Source organism: Amphimedon queenslandica, unplaced genomic scaffold (assembly GCF_000090795.2).
Source record: "Amphimedon queenslandica unplaced genomic scaffold, v1.1 AMPQUscaffold_12863, whole genome shotgun sequence".
Taxonomy (NCBI): Eukaryota; Metazoa; Porifera; class Demospongiae; order Haplosclerida; family Niphatidae; genus Amphimedon; species Amphimedon queenslandica.
The window spans coordinates 18,797-37,943 of record NW_003546901.1 but is presented as its reverse complement, the minus strand read 5'-3'; the positions used below and the strand labels follow the sequence as shown (position 1 = coordinate 37,943).

At 34.9% G+C, this 19,147-nt stretch overlaps 1 protein-coding gene across 6 annotated transcripts; it reads left to right on the top strand.

The window, feature by feature from the left end:
- Positions 1-4,361: 4,361 nt before the first annotated feature.
- LOC109586467 (leucine--tRNA ligase subunit alpha-like) lies at positions 4,362-18,879 on the top strand. 6 transcript variants are annotated; one of them, XR_002187047.1, is made up of 13 exons: positions 4,365-9,128; positions 9,294-10,469; positions 10,517-10,576; positions 10,629-10,683; positions 10,747-10,849; positions 11,406-11,582; positions 11,760-11,819; positions 12,275-12,429; positions 12,482-12,565; positions 17,412-17,514; positions 18,459-18,499; positions 18,550-18,620; positions 18,667-18,879. XR_002187047.1 is itself a non-coding variant. In XM_020002656.1 (6 exons), the coding sequence occupies exons 1-6, from the start codon at positions 9,015-9,017 to the stop codon at positions 11,422-11,424; spliced, it is 513 nt and encodes a 170-aa protein (XP_019858215.1). In that variant the 5' UTR covers positions 4,362-9,014; the 3' UTR covers positions 11,425-11,497. The 6 variants fall into 6 exon arrangements, 1 of the variants encoding a protein (XP_019858215.1); XR_002187050.1 differs by having other exon boundaries at positions 4,364-9,128; positions 10,517-10,683; positions 11,760-11,797; positions 12,294-12,429; XR_002187049.1 differs by having other exon boundaries at positions 4,364-9,128; positions 10,517-10,683; positions 12,489-12,565.
- The last annotated feature ends 268 nt before the right edge of the window (positions 18,880-19,147 follow it).

The window sequence follows — 19,147 nt, the reverse complement described above, 5'->3', positions numbered from 1 at the left end:
CTGTAACAAAAAATCACTATGCATTATATATTTTACAGAACATTCTAGATCATATACCACAACCACAATGCACTGCATGAGCTGTGGTAGTTTCAATTTGTGCGGGGACATTCCTTTACATCTCCCCCTTTTTCTCAGCAGGCCGCTATAGTGGTTACCCCACCAGAAAGACCATCAGCATTTCTGTACTGTTTCGTTGACTTGTATTTTACCTTGAACTGGTAAGGCTGCAATTATAAACTCCATTTTGTTAGCTTTGCGTTGCTACACTCTATCTGTCATTTTATGCAATCATTCCAAGAAACTATGATCAGTCTCTATAGTGAAGGACATGCTGGCAGATAAACACTGAAAGCTGTGATGGCTGGCTTGATTGCCAGGCAGTCCTTCTCTATGGTAGAGTAACTCTCCTCCCAAGGGAGTAGCTTCCTGCTGAAATATCCTAAAGGGTACTCCTCTACTATCTCATCTCATTTATTTGGCTAACAACTGCCCTACACCTTGATCTGATGCATAAGTCTGAACAAAGAAAGGTAGGACGCCTTAGAACTGGTTTAGAGCATAGCAAGTCCTTTAACTTCCGAAAGGCTTCTGTACATGATTCATTCCATTGTACTTTATTTGGGCAGGCCTTTTTGACAAGATCTGCTAGTGGTACAGCCACCATAGCATTATCAGGAATAAACCTTTTATAGTAGCCAGTGAGATCCAAAAGGCTCTGACAACTACCTTGGTTTTTTGGGATAGCAAAGTGTCCAATTTGTGATTTTCTGGTCAAACAACTCCATTACCAATCACATGTCCCAAATATCCACAATGATAAGTAGCAAACTCACACTTGCTCCTCTTTACTTTAAAACCAGCCTCCTTCATTGTGATAAATACTGGTCTGAGATGGTATAGGTGGTCTTCCCACGATTTGCTAAAGATAACCACATTGTCAGTGTAAGCTGCAGCATGATCTTCTTAACCCTGTAGCAAGCAATCCATCATACGATGAAATGTTAAGCTCCATTGAAGCTGAAAAGCATAACTGTAAATTGGAAAAGGCCAAATGGTGTTGTAAATGCAGTTTTCGGGTGGTCCTCATTCCTCAAGACTAATAGGAACTTGCCAGTAGTCATGAGTCAAATCAAGTTTGGAGATGAATTTGGATTGCCCTACTTGATCCAGAAGGTTGTCAATACAACCTTCTGGATTGAGTTGGGCAATCCAAATTCATCTTTAAACTTGATTTGACTCGTATGTGGCTACTGGCAAGCTCCTGTTAGTCTTGAGGACCACCCGAAAACTTGGGTAAGCATTGGGTAAGCATCTGGCTGGGATACTACATTAAGGCATCTATAATTCACACAGATTTGAATTGTGTTATCTTTCTTGGCCACTAATGCGATTGAAGCTGCCCACTGACTTGATGAGTGCTCGATGATCTCTTGATTTTCCATCTCCTGGAGCTCTTGAGCCATTGTATCTCTATACACATTAGGTAACTGATAGGATGCTAGTTGAATTGGTGTGCCTGTGCCATCTCCAGTTTGAGTAGAATGAGTAGCTGCTTTAGTCCATCCTGCCTTATTCTGAAACTGAACAGCAAAATCATGTAATGCTGCATGTAAATCATGTTGTGCATCATGTAAGCTACCTACCACCATCTCATCAGATGGGGTCCCATTCCAGACTGGAGTATAAGTTATCAGTGCTTCCTCATCATTCTCTTCCATACTCAGGTAGTTACTACAGTTTGAATTGGATCTGTGGAATTTGTTTAACATATTGACATGGAAGATCCTTTCATTTCTTCTTGTCTTGCATGTCCACTAGATAGGTCACCCTTCCCTTTCTCTTCACAATCTGATATGGTCCTTGCCACTGAGCTAGGAGCTTATCCTAAGAGGTGGCAAGTAACTCCAGTATTTCATCCCCAGTCCCAAACACTCTTAGTCTAGCATCCTTGTCATACCATCTCTTCTGGCTATCCTTAGCTTTCTCCATTGAGACCTTCACCGTTTCTGACATCTCCTGTAATCTGATTCTCTCTGGTTGACAACACATAGCTCACCTTCCTATCATTACTTTTCTCCTCAGCTTGCCAAGTTTGCTTAGCACATCCAGAGGTCCTGTACACTTCTCCCAAACAACAGTCCAAAAGGAGAAAACCCATGGATGGTTGAGGTACCCCCCTGTAGGCAAAAAGTAAATAAGGTATATGTATGCTTGTCCCATTTTTTTCCTTACTTGTCAGCTGTCTTACATAACATGGACTTGAGTGTCGGACTGAATCGCTGCACAACTTCATCCATCTGCTGGTAGTATGGACAAGTTCAAATTGCTTTAACATGTAGCAATTGATACAGCTCTGTTAGCAACTAAGAGGTGAATTTGCTCTCTTGGTCTGTAAAAATCTATTGGGGTACACCCATTCTTGAAAATATCTTGATAAGTTCCTCTGCAACATGTTCTGCATCAATGCTTTTCAATGGATTAGCCTCTGGGTACCTCATAGCATAGTCGCAAAGGACAAGGACTTACATGTAGTGGCCCCACAATATTCATTGCCACTCTAGAGAACTGTTCTTCAATAATTGGTGGAGGTGCTTTCTTGACTCCTCATGGTGATGACTTCTGGCAGATTGGACATGCTTTACAAAACTGCTTCACATCCCGAAACAGTGTAGGCCGGTAGAAATATTGAAAAGTGCATTGGCGGGTCTTCTCTTATCCAAGATGTCCTGCTGAAGGAATTTTATGGGCCAACTGTAACACCATCCTCCTGCATTTTCTTGGTACTACCAGCTGCTCCACTTTAGACACTTGTTCTCTTCCTGGGGGTGTCCAGTGTCTGTACTTGTACAAGTCCATCCTTCCTAAAGAATCAAGGCCCAGCTCTACTCACACGTTCATCAGCTGCTGCTCTCATTGCTTTCAATGATGAATCCTTCTCCTGTAGCTGCTGGAACTCCTTTGTAGTGAGATCCAGTGAGTGAATAGGTACTATTTGATTATTAGCAGACTGATTAACTTGCCTCTGTTGTCTTCTTGTTAGCTTTGTGTTGTGTGTTTAGTGGTACGCATAGCATGTGCAAGGGGTGTACATGTATGTATATAGGAGTGTAATATGTGCATTAGGTGTTTGCTTCAACACCAAAAGTGTTAGTGTCACTTCTGATAGTACTTCGTGCTCCCTAGCTAGTCTCTCCCACTTCCACCTGTCTTTGCTTGCCTGCTTGAGTCTCCACCAATACAGCATTATCATTACAGTTGTCCAATCTTACTTCCCATCCTAACAGCTCAACAGCTCCTTCACATCTGTTCCCAACAACACTGCTACTGGTAGAGTATCAGATACAGCTGCCTTGACAGTTATCAACTTCCCTCCTATACTCAGATATACCTCTGCCAGTGGGTAGATGTATGGTGTCCCCATGAGCATAGCGTATAGTCATCTCTTCTCCCTCCTGTATCCATTGCGATGGGACTAATGAACTGCGCACCATTGTTCTGGAACAACCAGTTTCCAGCAATATTTGAATTGTTTTTCCATTGATTGAGCTGATCCTGCATAATCCCTTGCTAGACTTTTGACAAATTATATCTGAGCCTGCTCCTGTCTTCTCTGGGCAATGGGATGCAAGGTGTCCAGGCTTCCTACAATGAAACAGATCTCCTTTGAATCTGCTTACTTCTTGCTACACTGAGTACACTCCTTCTCTAAGTACCCTATCTTAGCACAGTAATTATACCTGTACTTGCTGATCCTCTTTGTTTCACTCCACTTCTCATACTAGCTACCTGAATCTTACTAATTGATGCTGATGGTATTGAAAATGAAACTGCATCAAACATTAGACTATAAAGAAATAATTAATATCAGTACTCACCTCTTCTCTTTGATGACTGTATTTGTCTTTATAATTTTCTTCTCTCCCTTTCCTTTTGTCACAAAGCTTTCCTTTGTGCTTCCTCTTCTTTTTCTCTTTTTCCATTAAATTCTTACAATATTCCATACTAGTTATTATTCTTCCTGAAGCTATATGTGTTGTATTAGGACGTTTGACATCTGGTAACTTTAGAAATGATTGTATTGTTGTTTGTGGTAGTAGGGTATGTATAACATGGAAGAGATTTTAACCATAAGTTGTATCTTGTATCTGTATCTATATCATATTCTTCTTTGAATGGCTTTCTGAACTTAGCATCTTCTTCAGCTGTAAATGCACATGAATCTTCAGGCTCTGATAATGAAGTGTTGTCATCATTTTCAGAAGAAGCGGTTTCCAATGATTCATCCTGATTAGACACTACTGAGAAAGATTCTTCATGGTCAGGTGTTTTACTGCTTATGTGACTTGTTGTATAGGAAATATCATTCACTGGATATGCAATGGAATCCTTCTAAATCATGTTGGTGTGTAGAATAGAATAAACTTAAGGTCTGTGCATTCAGTAAGTGACATCTGAAGTTTGTCACAGGGAAGTACTGCATACCGGTTGAGAGGGTATACTTCAGTGACTTTAAATCCAGCAATGATATTTGAAGGTGTCACTGACTGTGGCTCCAAAGTTGTAATGGTTGATTACTTTACCAGGATTATTGCTAAAAAAGTTATGACATTCCTCTCCAACAAATCTTTAAGGGACTAAAGGCTCCCTTATTGAGAGGCTGAGTATGGTGTGTTGTGTTTGGCGGCAGGTAAAACACAATAATCTTCTCTTCTGTTGCTTTGTTTACAAATGTCGGACTATAGTAACTAGAGTGTCCATCCAAAAGGAGAAGTGGTCGAACAGGAGGAGTATAAGCAAGAAAGTGATAGAAAAACCAGTTTTCAAAACGTTTTGTGTCTATCCATCCCTTTATGCTGAAGGCAAATAGAGTGCCAGGAATAGCTCCAAAATCCGTGCCTTCTTCAAGACCTTTCCTATTGTAAATGATCATTGGCGGCAAGCATTGACCACTAACACTGACACATGCCAGTACTGTTATTTGAGCCTTAGTGCCAGAAGAAACAGAGTAAAAATTTTTCTGAAAAACTGTACTATAAACTTTAAGAGTATTCAGATCTAGTGGGTCACCAGTTTCATCTGTATTAATAATTTGGCAAGGCCTATGAATCAAATCATTATTGATAAGTGTTTGGAACATCAAAAGAAAACTTGGAAAGCTACTTTGATTTACTGGAGCAATTTGTCTAGGTCTTAATATTGATTCACCAGTCTTCAATGTCAATTCTGGATGCCTCGAGGCAAATGACTTCAACCAGCTTGACGACACTTGTGTATCAGTACCTTTTTATCTATGACAGCTTGAACAAGAGCAAGGGTATCTTTCCTTGACTTCCCATATCCAATAGAAGAGGGATTTTGAAGAAGTAATACCAACTGCTCCTCTTCCATCGAGGTGAGATATTTCCTAGGCCCACTCTTTGTTCCATGAATGACTCTTCCATGAATCCAATCATAAAGTGTCAACACCATAGTCCTCAGCTGCACTTTTTTACTGTGGAGCCCTTGCTAACTGCCTCCAATGCCTTGGAAATTTTACAATCGGACCAGGATTTATGTGTATATGGTGTGGGACATCCTGAAGTGGAATGATCCTTTCAGTGCACCATTTGGCTGTGAACATACACTTGGGTGCCGTTTTTTCTAGTATAAACTTTGCTCCCACTAATTTTCAAAACAGACCAGAGCAACAAAACACAAATAAGCGAGCAGATAAGCAAGTAAACACACTAATTCACACCTTTTTCTTCCTTGTGAGGCTGGCATGTGTACACGTGTCAAATAGCCACACCCTCAATTTGTCTAATCATTGCTGCATTTCAGGTTGCAGTCATCGAACTGCAATATCTCCAAGATCACAGTAAAGTTTCATTTGCAATTTGCATGACAAGTACACAATGAATAGTTCTTTATTATTGTGCAACAAAAGACCACTGCTCACTTTTGCAAAAAAGTTTGAGATAAGATGTCTGGTTATATATTAAAATCGTTTGATCATCAGCAGCACAAGAAACTTTTTAAAATTGCTGCCACCCCCCCTCCCCCGCAGCTACCAGGAAACAAGAGAACTTTTAATTTTATTTCTCAAGCTATGAAACCTAAAAGATCATTTTCATAACAAAAGATATTGGAAGGATCTACATACAAGAAAATATGAGTGTCTGAAATCAAGTCAGTCTGACTATGAGCCACACCCTCTACATTACAGAAGCAGGATTTTAATGAAAATTTTACCCGATAAAAATTAAATGTTACATATGGCGTAGCGGGTTTGTTTCGTGAGGATAAACTTTCGTTTTCCATCCTCAAAATGACTTTTGTGAGGTTAAACATTTGTTCTGAAGACGTTAATAAGCTACCACGCCCATTAAAACTGGAATTTTGTTGGGTTAATTGTTTGTTCTCCCATCTTGAAGAACGAAAAGAACGAAAGTTTAGCCTTACGAAACAAACCCGCTATACGGTATCTACTGTAATATGGCGACAGTATGGCATTTATGGTGCATGAATTCAAAATAAATACAAATATTTCTGATACATGTACATGTACAGTACATGTTCTTTGAGCTAATTCTGAAACCCAAAATAGCAAGTTGAATCAGTAGAGTAATACTGATGTAGATTTACCCGTATACCTCTAGTGGCAGTGGGTAGGACATGGATACTGAATTGATGATAATAATGATAGTGAAAGAATCTCTTTCATTAAAAAGGAAAAAGAGAATTATTGTCACTGAATTGTAACCATGCATGAAAAAGTTTGAAGGAATGAAGAGAGGAAAAAAAAATTGTCATTGATTAGTGATCATTTGACTCATCATGCATGATATCTGACATAGCATAGCACAGAGTCTGCTCAGAGAAAAACCCACTATAGATACAGCGTATGTACATATAAATGAGGTTTCTTGTCCATTTCAAAGTCTATTGTTATGCTAATGAATCCAGAACCTTTATCAATGTACTGCCCATTGATAGATACCTTGGTCAGTGGACTACCTTCAAGTTCGTATTTAAAAAAATCTACAAATAGCCAACCACCACATATTTTGAAATTAATTCTCCAACCTTATCAGGAATTCCACCAACATGAGGAGTGGTATTACTTTGAGAGCTTGTTCAGAAACCTAATTATCATTACTTCATAAGATATAGGCCAAGTTCACTGCTGTCATCCAATGGAGGATCAGTACTGTTACTACCATTAAAATTCTTTTCCTCCTCCAGTCCCATACCATGAGTCCTATTGACAATAAGAGGATTGAGTCTGCTTTTAATAATGATGTCTGGCTATCCATGTATCCTTGAAATCCCTTTAATGTTGCCAGAAATATGGTCTTGCAAACCATTGGCATATTGAATTACATTAGATTCAAAAGAAAGGCCTTTTTAGCTGTATAAAAAATTTCATTCCTTAATGATGGATAATATGCTTGAAAAGTGCCAAAGAGCCTCTTAAACCATGTGTTCTTGGGTAACAAAACCCTGTTTTATGAGGTAGACTTTTAGAAGCGAAAATAGAGTCACTAGACGCTATATTTATGGTAGATAATTTATTTATATATTTTCTTATTGTCTATTTATCTTCATCAGACAGGTCTCCATCGATTTTACTTTTGTAATGCCTAAGCAAAGCAGGGTTGTCATACAAAAATGGGGCAAGCTTATAATGGGAATGAAAGACTGGAGCAAATAGGGTCTGACATTTCATCAGAAATATTCACATCAAGTAGATTACACATTAGGAAATATCAACTGATCAAGGAGTGGCATGGTAGTGATGATCGTAAATCCATTTTGTGTAATTATTTACTGGTACAAACACCTTATAAGCTGCTGGAATATCCTTTGACAGCTTTTGCAAATGCTTAAAGGTTGCTTCCAATAAATCTAAATCTGCCTTTATTTTCATCTTGAAGATAATTAACCAGTCAGGCAGGCTATTTAAATTAACATGAGATCAAAAATCCCCTGAATCCAAGAACCACATTTTATAAAATTTGGTGCCAAAATAAAGCAACAATTTACTCGTCATTTTCAATACTGTAAAAAAAGGAATATGACTTAAATGAAATTAATAATGGGCAATTATAGAAAACAATTCTTGGCTGTGTATGTGATCACTATGTAACTAAGTATGTACTAACTCATTAGCTTGGGGGATGTTGTGGATGTTCATTTATTATTCATTGTTTTTGATCTCAAAATTCCACTACACCCTTGTTAGTATTACAAAACTTAAAGAGCTAAATAATGCTATACAGCTGAAAATATTGCCATACACCCCATTTGAACCACATAACATGATTTCTAGTCACTTACCAAATGAGATAATCTTTGTCACAAGATCATGGCACTTAGATTGACTTTTCACAATAGTGATGGACAATTCCGAGTCTAAAGTATTTGATCCATTGATTCTAAATGCAGAATAGAGGTGGGCGATATGATACCAAAGTACTCATATATCCGATACCAGGCCTCCGATACCAAGTACTCGATACCAAATCCTGGTATCGAGTAGTGAGTAGCCACGCCCCACCGCACCTATTTTATTACGTCATAATTATGGTCACACCCCTTAATAATTACAAAATGGCGGTTTATTTCTCTTCATTTTTATTAATAACTAGTTATAACTTAATTGCGCATGCGCAGTAGCTAACTACTCATTCACTACTCGATACCATCGATACTGTGACTCAGACTACTTGGTATCGGTATCGATTCAAAATTTCTGGTATCGCCCACCTCTAATGCAGAATAAAGTGTGTGCTAATGTACTTATTGTAGAAAATAGGTAGTTGAGTTCTAGTCAGGCAAGCCTGTGTCAGTACATATTGAGCAATAGTAGTGTTAAACAAAGTGAGAAGGTTTAATTGTGTTGCAGATGCATGCATGCATATGACATTAAGTGTCAGTAATTAAAAAGTGTAAATGAACACGTGTACATGTACATATGACAAAATTACTCTCTCTTTTTCTCTAACTTCACTGTATAATCTGTGATACACATGTTCTGCATTACATGTACATGTACATTCATAGATGTACCTTCTGTTGATGAAAATAGTTTAAATCATCATGACGTACTAGACAATGAGAACAGATTAGTAAATTCAGTTCAAGTGAGTCATTTAATAGTTATTATCAAGAGTATATAATTTACTGATTTCATATTAACAAGAGTTCACTGTTAAATTTCATTATTGCTATTATTAAGTGTACATAATTTACTATTGATATTAACAAGAGTTCACTGTTAGTTTTTATTAATTAATTGTTATTTATAGTTTAATGGATTAACAAGAGAGGAAGGAGCTAAAGCTATCACACAACTACTTGAGGTACCTGCACATAATTTTTAAAATTGGCTCAAAACTTTGACAAAACACCCTGTACATGTACAGTACTATCAAAAATTGCTAGAAGAAAACTCTTAATTTTCATTACATTTATTCTAATGCATAAACATGTTCCTATTTTGTGTAGCAAGTTTGGGCTGATTTCGTTAAAATTGGATTTAAAAAATTTTTTTTAAGTTGCTCCCAAATTGGGCCAAAGTCTGGCCTGTTCTGTAGTACAGGACCGGTCTTTGGCTAAATTATTTTGTACATGTGGCGGAGGAAACGCCTTTTTTGTTTGGAAAATATTCGTTCCACAAGGAATGAGAACGAAATTAAACTCTCGTGGAATATACCCGCTATACGGTACATTTTCCAATGCACATGCTTCTAGTAGTCATGTACATATACTTACTGTACTGTATGTTGTGTAGAAACTTTAAGCTCATTTTAATTTGAATTGAATTTTACTATTAAATTACATGTACATTTATTTTTCTATTACTAATACCAGCTACAGTATAGATACATGTTTATTGTCCCAAAAAGGTGGCCCTGTACCTGCAATGTACATGTACATGTGTACATGTAATGGGAAAATTATGGCAATTAAAAAATTATTGTACTATTACTCTATTATTTTTGACTTAATACTGTATATTATGGGCAGAAGGTAAAGGTGAGATTACAGTAGCATATAGATGGAGAGAATGGTTAATATCAAGACAGAGATACTGGGGGACACCAATACCTATAGTCTACTGTGACAATGAACTGTCAGTTATGTACATGTACACCTAGAAAAATTTACAGTTGGTTGAAGACTAATGTTGTTCTTTTTTAAATTTATGTACACCATAGTAGACTACAATGTCATGCTTTATGTATGGTTATTAGTATTAATTACATGGTTGGTCTAAGTGATGAGCTTGTTTATTTTTGGAGGTGATTGTCCGGACTACCGGCCCCCAACCACACTATATGTATATTATTAATTATGATGTAATACATGTATCATCCTGACCTGATAATAATCTATACTTATACTGCCTCATTCACATCAATTAAGTGGAGATGGCTTGTCACTTACCAGAAGCCAAAGAACTTAAAAACAACTTACCCTAAGTTAGTGCATATTTATGTATTTTCTAATTAATGCATACCAATTTTAGGTGTGGGAGTGTGGCAACACGTGAGACTGATGCTATAGATACATTTGTTGATTCCACATGGTATTTTCTACGTTATATTAATCCAATGGATGCTAATAATATTGTTAATAAGGATCTTGCATCACAGTGGCTCCCTGTGTACTTTTATTTAGGAGGAATAGAACATGGTATGAATAATGAACTAATAGTAATCTTGCTAATGAAATGTGTTAATTTCTTTTTTGATACAGCTGTTCTTCATTTATTATATTCAAGGTTTATAATGCATTTCCTGTATGACATTGGAGTAGTTCCTGTCAAAGAACCTTTCGAGAAACTTATAACACAAGCACAGTATATAACACCTTCTACATGTACATGTACTGTATAGCGGGATTTATTGATGAAGGTTTTATTTTGACGAGTTGACGACTTAAAATAAAACGTCAAATTTTATAACTGTCAAAATTTTATGTACTTTGTGCCATGTGTACGCAAAGGGAACTATTCGTCAAATTACAACTCACCAACTGGGGAAATTTACTATTTTCGTCAATTTTTTACTCGTCAATAAATCCCGCTTTACGGTACATGTATGTGTAGCTAAAATTTTGTTGAATTGAAGTCCAACTGTTACAATTTTAGTGGCGATTAATGTACCAGCATGCACATGGGCCAAAATTGTAACCATTGGCATCAAGCCTCTTTTAGAGTCAATTCATCAAATTTCATTGCCTCAAATTTTTTACTACTGTAGCTCTATATTTAATAGATACTGCAGTTTTTGTGATTAAAGTTTTGTGATTGTTGAAATACATGTATATTATAGTTGACTCTAAACAACAGCTACATGTACATGCATCACCATTTACATGTACATGCTTTTAATTGTATGGCCTAATTGTTTTAGGAAAGACATTTGTTCATAAAAGAACTGGTGAATATATCAAAGGATATAATGAAGATGATGGAGCTGACAGTAAAGATGTTATTGTTTAGTGGAAAAAATGTCCAAGTCAAAGAATAATGGAGTTGATCCATTGGACATTATGGAATTGATGCCATTAGATTATTTATGCTATATAAAGTAAGAGAATGAGAGAAAAAGAGAGAGAGAGAGAAAGAGAGAGAGGGAGAGATAAAGAGAGGAAAAGAGAGAGAAAGTGTATTGAAGAATGTGACCTAGATAAATTATCAAAATATGCATGTAAATTTTTTATTGTTATTATTATTATTATGTATATTCTTGTTGGTTTCATTATAGGCACCTCCAAATCATGGTATGACCTGGGAGCTATAATGGTACATTGTACAAATTAATTTTGTGAGTACTGTAGATTAATTGGGATAGTTTCATGTGACAAATATTTTGTGAATAAAAATTGCATTGCTGTGCACTTATTTTCATGTCATGGCTGTTTTTTTTTAAATGCCAATTTTTGAAGAGTATAAACTGCACATTTATTTCAAAAAATAGTTCTAAAATTATTTCAAATTTTATCACATTTTCTGATATATATCGATGTCCTTATGCTGTGTAGAAAGTTTGAGCTGATTCTGTATTCAATTTTTCATGTTATGGCCATTTTAAAAATGACTGATTTGAAAGTACTTAAAGCTATAGCCCATGGTTTTTCCAAAAAATGATTCCAAAATCATCTGAAACATCTATCATTCACTGCTACCTATAAGAAGGAAAATGTTTTGACACTGGAAAATTTCTCAGCCTACAGTGTGATTAGTTTTATAATTACTTGTGTAAATTAATATTTTTTGTAGATATTGGTGCCATGTGTAGATTTATGTGCAGAGTATGGAGTATAACTGGTAGCCGTATTAATAAATTTAATGAAAGGGATGTCAGACAAAGAGAGAGTATTGATAGCGGCAAAGTCATTCAGTTTTCAGTAGTAACAAGCAGAACATTAAAACTGGTCAGTTGTGTATGTGATATTGACTGATTAATTATTATTGTTGTTTTCATAGATATCAGAAGTATTTAAAGATACACATGAATTTAACATTGCCATTTATCACCTTTTCTTATTATCATCCAGGCTAAAGAAGTTGGTAAGTACATGTATTGATTATTGAACAATATCATAAAGCAGGTTATTTTATGGCTTGCTGCTATTGTGTAATTTGTGGTTTTAATTTAATTACATGTATAAAAGTTTTCAAATAAAAAGATTAAGTAAGATTTACTTTGTGCTTGTCAAAAAAGTAATGGAAACAAGGACAAGTAGGATTCCAAATGACTAACGAAAATAGGAAATGAAAGTCCTACTCTTATTGTGATGATACTGATGTCTTATGTGTACTACTAATGCTTAGTGCACCAATCTCTTAATAGTCTGGAATTGTTAGTGTCTTTTGTGATTTAGCATTAAGAATGTTAGTAGCAAAAATGATCTCTTCTTCCCCATTTATTTCTACCACTGTCAAACAGGATCTGTATATTAAAAAAAAAAAAATTTTATGTTAATTAATACATAATATAGTAAAAATCGCCACTGATTTCATTTGAAATTTAATGCATTAAATCATACCATTGCAATGCTAATGGTAACATCATCGACAGATACAAGGCCTTCAGTGACGCCCACATTGATTGCCAACTCTTCAGTAGTTGTATTAAACAGCTCCTCAAAGTTACTCACCAATGTTGAAGCAAAAAGAAACAAGTGCACAACAATAACCAACTGACAGTAGCAAAGCAACAATTGTGACATAATAAAATCAATGAAATTTGATTACAAATTATTCCCAAGACACATTGATGCTCTGCAATATATCATTAACTTAAAATAACAAACAAAACAAAATACAATGCAACTACACAATATGAATTATTACATGGATGTATTAACTATCTACATGTATTATTGTTCTGTTGGTTATTGTATTCCTTCTCTTGTTCCATGTACCTCTGATAAGTGCCATCCACTATCTGAACAATATTAACTTCATTCTCTCTCACACGATACTTGTAACGTTTAGCCAGCAATGCAAACACTATTAGGATAATAAGAAGCAAGACAATTTTTGTTAGATGGTAGTACAAATTTGAGCAGATTTCCTTATACTGACAATGAAAAATATAACTCAGATAATTTTTTAAATTAAAACCAATCTGCCATGAAGTATACTCTAGTCTCCATTGGTGATGAACTCCAGTGAAACGGGATTGACTAAAACAAAAGATATTCCCATAAGTGTTTGTGAAATAATCTTTGTCAATATAGATCTACTGCTTAAAAATGGTAACAAATCAGTAATTTTTGATAGTAAAGCAATGACTAGTCCAATACTCATCCTACATAGCATACTAGGAATATACTTGTAGAAAAAAACTTTAGCAAAGTACAAGTACATCATTATTAGTAGAAATGAACCTGTAACATGTATGGCATCATTTGACAGTAGGCAGACTGAAAAAGAAGTTCCACCATTCAAAGAAAGATAATGAGCTTCTAAGCTAAGTGAATAGCCAATTACTGCAATGAATATTGGTATTGTACGAAAGAATCTTTTTACATCTTCAACCTCTTCCTCTGTAAATGGCCCACCATATTTATTCTTACCCTGGTCTAGTCTTTAAGGAATATCGTCTTCCCAGTATGTCAGAGCACTACGATTCTCAGGATACTTGTGCTTCCTGGCATAACACAAAACTCTAGCTATCAGTTTGATAGGATTCTTGATCAGTGATGTGTTCTCCAGTTTGTGTTTGAAGAATGAATGAGACACCAGTACAAGAGATACAGCTACTCCTGATAATATAAACATGATCAACTTAATATTATAATAAGTAGCAGAACAGTTTGCCAAATGGAATAGTGAATACTGCATTGGCATAGCAGCACAGTGCCATTATATTACAGTGTTTAGTTCATCAGCTGAGGCTCCAACAAGTTGATCAGTGGTATACTGAATAATGTTAGCAGTAAACAAAGCAAACCCAACACAATGAATCAGGCTAGACACTAACCACAGTGCTTTGTTAGGGCCATCAAAGTTTTGTATAATAAGTCCAATCCCAGATGTAATCCATGATATAAAACACAATGCTATACTGATCAGTATAGCTTTATATCTTCCAATCCACACATCAGCCAATAGACCAAAGAAAGGAAAAAATATCACAGACCCAATATATAAAATAGATTGTATACAAAAATTGAACCTGACAATAAAGAAATACAAATTAATTCCAAATTGAAAGTTCAAAAGGTAATCCCACAAAAGACCTAAGACAGCTGTGAAAGTGGTTATGATAACAAAGTTAAGTTTCCTTGCCATGACAGAAGTGGTTCTTTATGCTTAATAATCACAACAACTTATACTATGAGCACAGAACGAAACTGAAAATATGAATTCTTATTTATGTAAACTAATGCAGTTTCACATAAATAACCTTTACTACATGTACAAAAAGCAATTCTTACAATTATTAATTATTTGTGTGCAAATAAACTTAATAAAATGATTACAAACCCCAATAAAGAATTAAGATAGTTAAAGAAAAAAGTTCTTATTTCTCACAGCGTAACACTTAGTTAATGAAATTGAAAGCAATATAGAATTAACATAGCAGTTGTTTTTCAATGTGCATTGCAACAAATCACACACGAACCACTAATGATTAATTTGAGCTAATGTCCATACTGTTCTCCTGGTTATTGTATTCTTTCTCTTGTTTAAAATAATTTTGATAAGTATGATCAACAATCTGATAAATATTGACATCAGTTTCTCTCACACGATACTTGTATTTTTTAGCCAGTAATGCAAACACTATCAAGATAACAAAAAGCAGCAGAATTTTTGTTAGATAGTAATAGAAATTTAAGCAGATACCATGATGTTTACAATGAAATAAGAGACTCAAACAAATTTTTAAATTAGAACCAATCTGCCATGAAGCATACCAAATGCCCACCATCACTCCCCTTGTCTGCACTGGTGACTGAGCTACTGTAAACTCCAGTGAAACAGGATTGACAAATACATAAGATATTCCCAATAGTATTTGTGAAGCTAGCTCATTCCCTTTACTGTTTAAAAATGGTAACAGATAAGGAATTCTTGATAGCAAAGCAAAGACCAATCCAATACTCATCCTACATAGCATACTAGGAATATACTTGTAGAAAAAGACTCTAAAAAGGTACAAAAACATTAGTAATAGAAGAAGTGAACATGCAGTATGCAAGGCATCATTTAATAGAAGACAGTCTAGAAATGAAGTGTCAGCATTGGATAGATGATAATAATGTTCTTCACTTAGTGAATACCCAATTATTGCAATGAATATTGGTATTATACGAAAAAATGTCTTCACATCTTCTACCTCTTCCTCTGTGAATGGTCCACCATATTTCTCTTTACCCAGGTCTATTCTTGAAGGAACCTCTTCCTCCCAGTAGGTCAGAGCACTACGATTCTCAGGATACTTGTGCTTCCTGGCATGACATAATACTCGAAGTATCAGTTTGATGGGATTTTTGATCAGCGATATGTTCTCCAATTGGTGTTTGAAGAATGAATGAGACACCAGTACAAGAGATACAGCTACTCCTGATAGTATAAACATGATCAAATTGTGATATTTATAAATATTAAAACAGGTAGCAAAACTAAGAAGCAACGATTTAAGTGGCAATGAAGCACAGTGCCAGTATATTACAGTGTTTAGTTCATCAGCTGAAGCTCCAACAAGTTGATCAATGATATATTGAATAATGTTAGCAGTGAAAAAAGCCAAACCAATATACTGGATCAAATAAGCTAAGCTGTACACCGACCATAGTGCTTCAATGGGGCCATCACAACTTTGTATGATGAATCCAATCCCAGACATAATCCATGATATAAAAAATAATATCATACCTGTCAGTATAGCTTTATATCTTCCAATACGTACATCAGCCAATAGCCCAATGATAGGAAAAGAAAACACAGATGCAACATAAAAAATACATCGAATATAAAGATTAAATCTTACAATCATGAAATGCAAATTAATACCCAATTGAAAGCACAATAGATGATCCCAAAAAAGAACTAAGACAGCTGAAAAAGATGTAACGAAAATACACTTAAATTTTCTTGCCATGCTATTTTTTGCAGCGTAATGCTTCACACTGGCTTTACAATAGAACTAAAACTGAAAGAAAGCAATAATTCTACTGGGAGTTATTATTGGAAGTGATTAAATTTACAGTTTATAAATTGGGTATGGCACTTTTGTATGTTTGAAAAGTATGTCGCCCCTATTAAATTTTATGTGTCAATTGATATTTTGTGGTAAAAATGTTGACCATTTCATTCAAATGTGTGTACCGTTTCATTCAAATGTGTGTGGTCACAATGAAAAAAATAATGACAACTACAAATGGGAGGAGTTTCATGCAAAATTAAACAATAATGCTAGAATGGTGATTGACAATGTCACTAACTGTATCTGTTATTCCACTGAGAGTAGCTTCATTCCTCTTAATTGGGATCGTAAGATCAGTCAATCCAATATCATGTGCTGTGGTACTACACAGAGACACTGAATCTCAGTCAGGTAGACTCCAGAAAAGTGAATTCTATTCCTGCTAGACAAAAACTAAATTTAATTTAAATATTGCATATTTACATTTATAGCAGGGTATTATTGTTAACTTTACTAGTAAAACACAATTATTGTTGTATACACAATGTAGCAGGAAACTTTTGAGGAAGTTAAATTTAGCAAATTTGGCATTTTGATAGCGATTTGTCACAATAAAATTTTGCCATTTTGAGTCATTTCAATGGCACATGGCCCCAAATTTGCCAAATTAAATCTAGCAATTTGCCAAAATTAAATTTCTTGTATTTATTAATCATTTTGTTCTGTGTATTATTTTTATATTAATTCACTTAGTTTTGAAGACTAATGGGCACACTAGAGTATCATAAATTATTGCTGATTTTTCTTCAGTTATTATCACCAATGGCTCCTTATATCACAGCTCAATTATGGGAAGGTATGTACATATACATGTACATGTAAACTACTCTAATATAATTATAAAAAACCACAATGTACACTAGGGAGTGATTATAGATAATACCTATTGGTGTTTCTTATGGTATTACACTATTTCCAATGCAGTACAGTGAGTAATGCATTAGTTGACCAAAATTCATAAAAAATTAATTTTGATCAGAAACATATTGCAACAGAAAATAACTATTAAAGTGGAGAATTCTCTTAAGTCATTTTTGGTGAAATTTCACCAAAGACCCTGTACTCAGGGACTTACATGTATGCATGTAAGAGACTTTGGCCTTGGGCCCAATATTTTTGAGTAACTTTTAAAAATTTGTAAAAATCCAATTTAGATTGAAATCAGCTCAAACTTGCTACACAACATAAGAATTTGTATCTGTAATTTTAAAATGAAGAATTCTCTCGTAGTCATTTTTGGCAATCTTTGGTTATAAACAATGTACAGAAACTTGGACCAGATTTTTGAGTAGCACTAAAAATAATCTTATTTGTTAAAACTACAATTTTTCATTGAAATCAGCTCAAAAATTTTAACAACACATGTTCACAAGATGTTAAAAAAATTATAAAAATAGATTTTTTAATGGCAATTTTTGAAACATAATGCTGTAAATTGTAGTGCATGGTAATTTGTCAGAATTTTTGAGCAACTTTAAAATCCACTAATGAGAACCTGTATGAACACTAGCTATACCAGTGTTCTGTGGGTGTGGGAACCCTAATCTCAAGTCATTACCAGTGATTATCAATCAAAATGTGTGATTTGGGATCACTAATTTTGAATTTCTAATTGTAAACCTTTACTACTAATAATGTACCCTTTAATAATGTAGTGTTTATTATAGTAGTAATCCACTGTTGCCAGAATTTTAGAGTTAACAACATTAATGCAGACATGAATAGTGCATTTATTAATAGATCTTAGACAAAAAAGTATTGCAATGGGTGAAGAACACAAAGTGAGTTATATACATGTATGCATTTAATAATAATGAATAATCAAACTTAGGGTTCAATTTTTTATCAAGATTGGCTTCTACTGACTTACACATAGTCAATGATTATGATCTAACAATAGAGGTACATAATATTCCTCCACAAATATTCCTCATCATTATTGTAATAGGTCAATGTTGAAACACGATTAAAAATGAAAAGTAAAAACTTTATTAATGATGAGCCACATGCTTATGAACTATTAAAAGGGCATCCAATATTGTATGATCATGAAGAAGTACTTTTTGTGAAGGTGTTTCATAGTGGAACATTGGCTAATTTTGTTGTATATTAAATCAGTATTTTTTGTCTTGGACCACAACTCAAACGAAATGTTTTTTCATAGAACTAAACATCACTTTGAAGTACCATGTAATTATTATTATTGTTTACTAGTCTAACAATGATAAATTATTTTACTATTAATCTTGTGGTTGCTTTTGCAGTGGGTCTGAAAGTCATAGTATATAGGAGGATGCAGTAGTCTTGCCGGGCCATGCCAGCAGGTGTGATCCTTTTTGTTAAGCAAGTTCCTTAATAATGGGTACAACCATGAAAAGAGTAAAAATCTAAAGGATAACGTGATCATGCAGGTTTCCATCCTTGGACAG

Coding starts and splice junctions, on each gene's coding strand:
- LOC109586467 (XM_020002656.1), top strand. CDS start 9,015: ATGTTCTGCATTACATGTACATGTACATTCATAGATGTACCTTCTGTT. Junction 9,129..9,293: donor GATTAGTAAATTCAGTTCAA/GTGAGTCATTTA, acceptor TGTTATTTATAG/TTTAATGGATTAACAAGAGA. Junction 9,348..10,413: donor CTATCACACAACTACTTGAG/GTACCTGCACAT, acceptor ACATCAATTAAG/TGGAGATGGCTTGTCACTTA.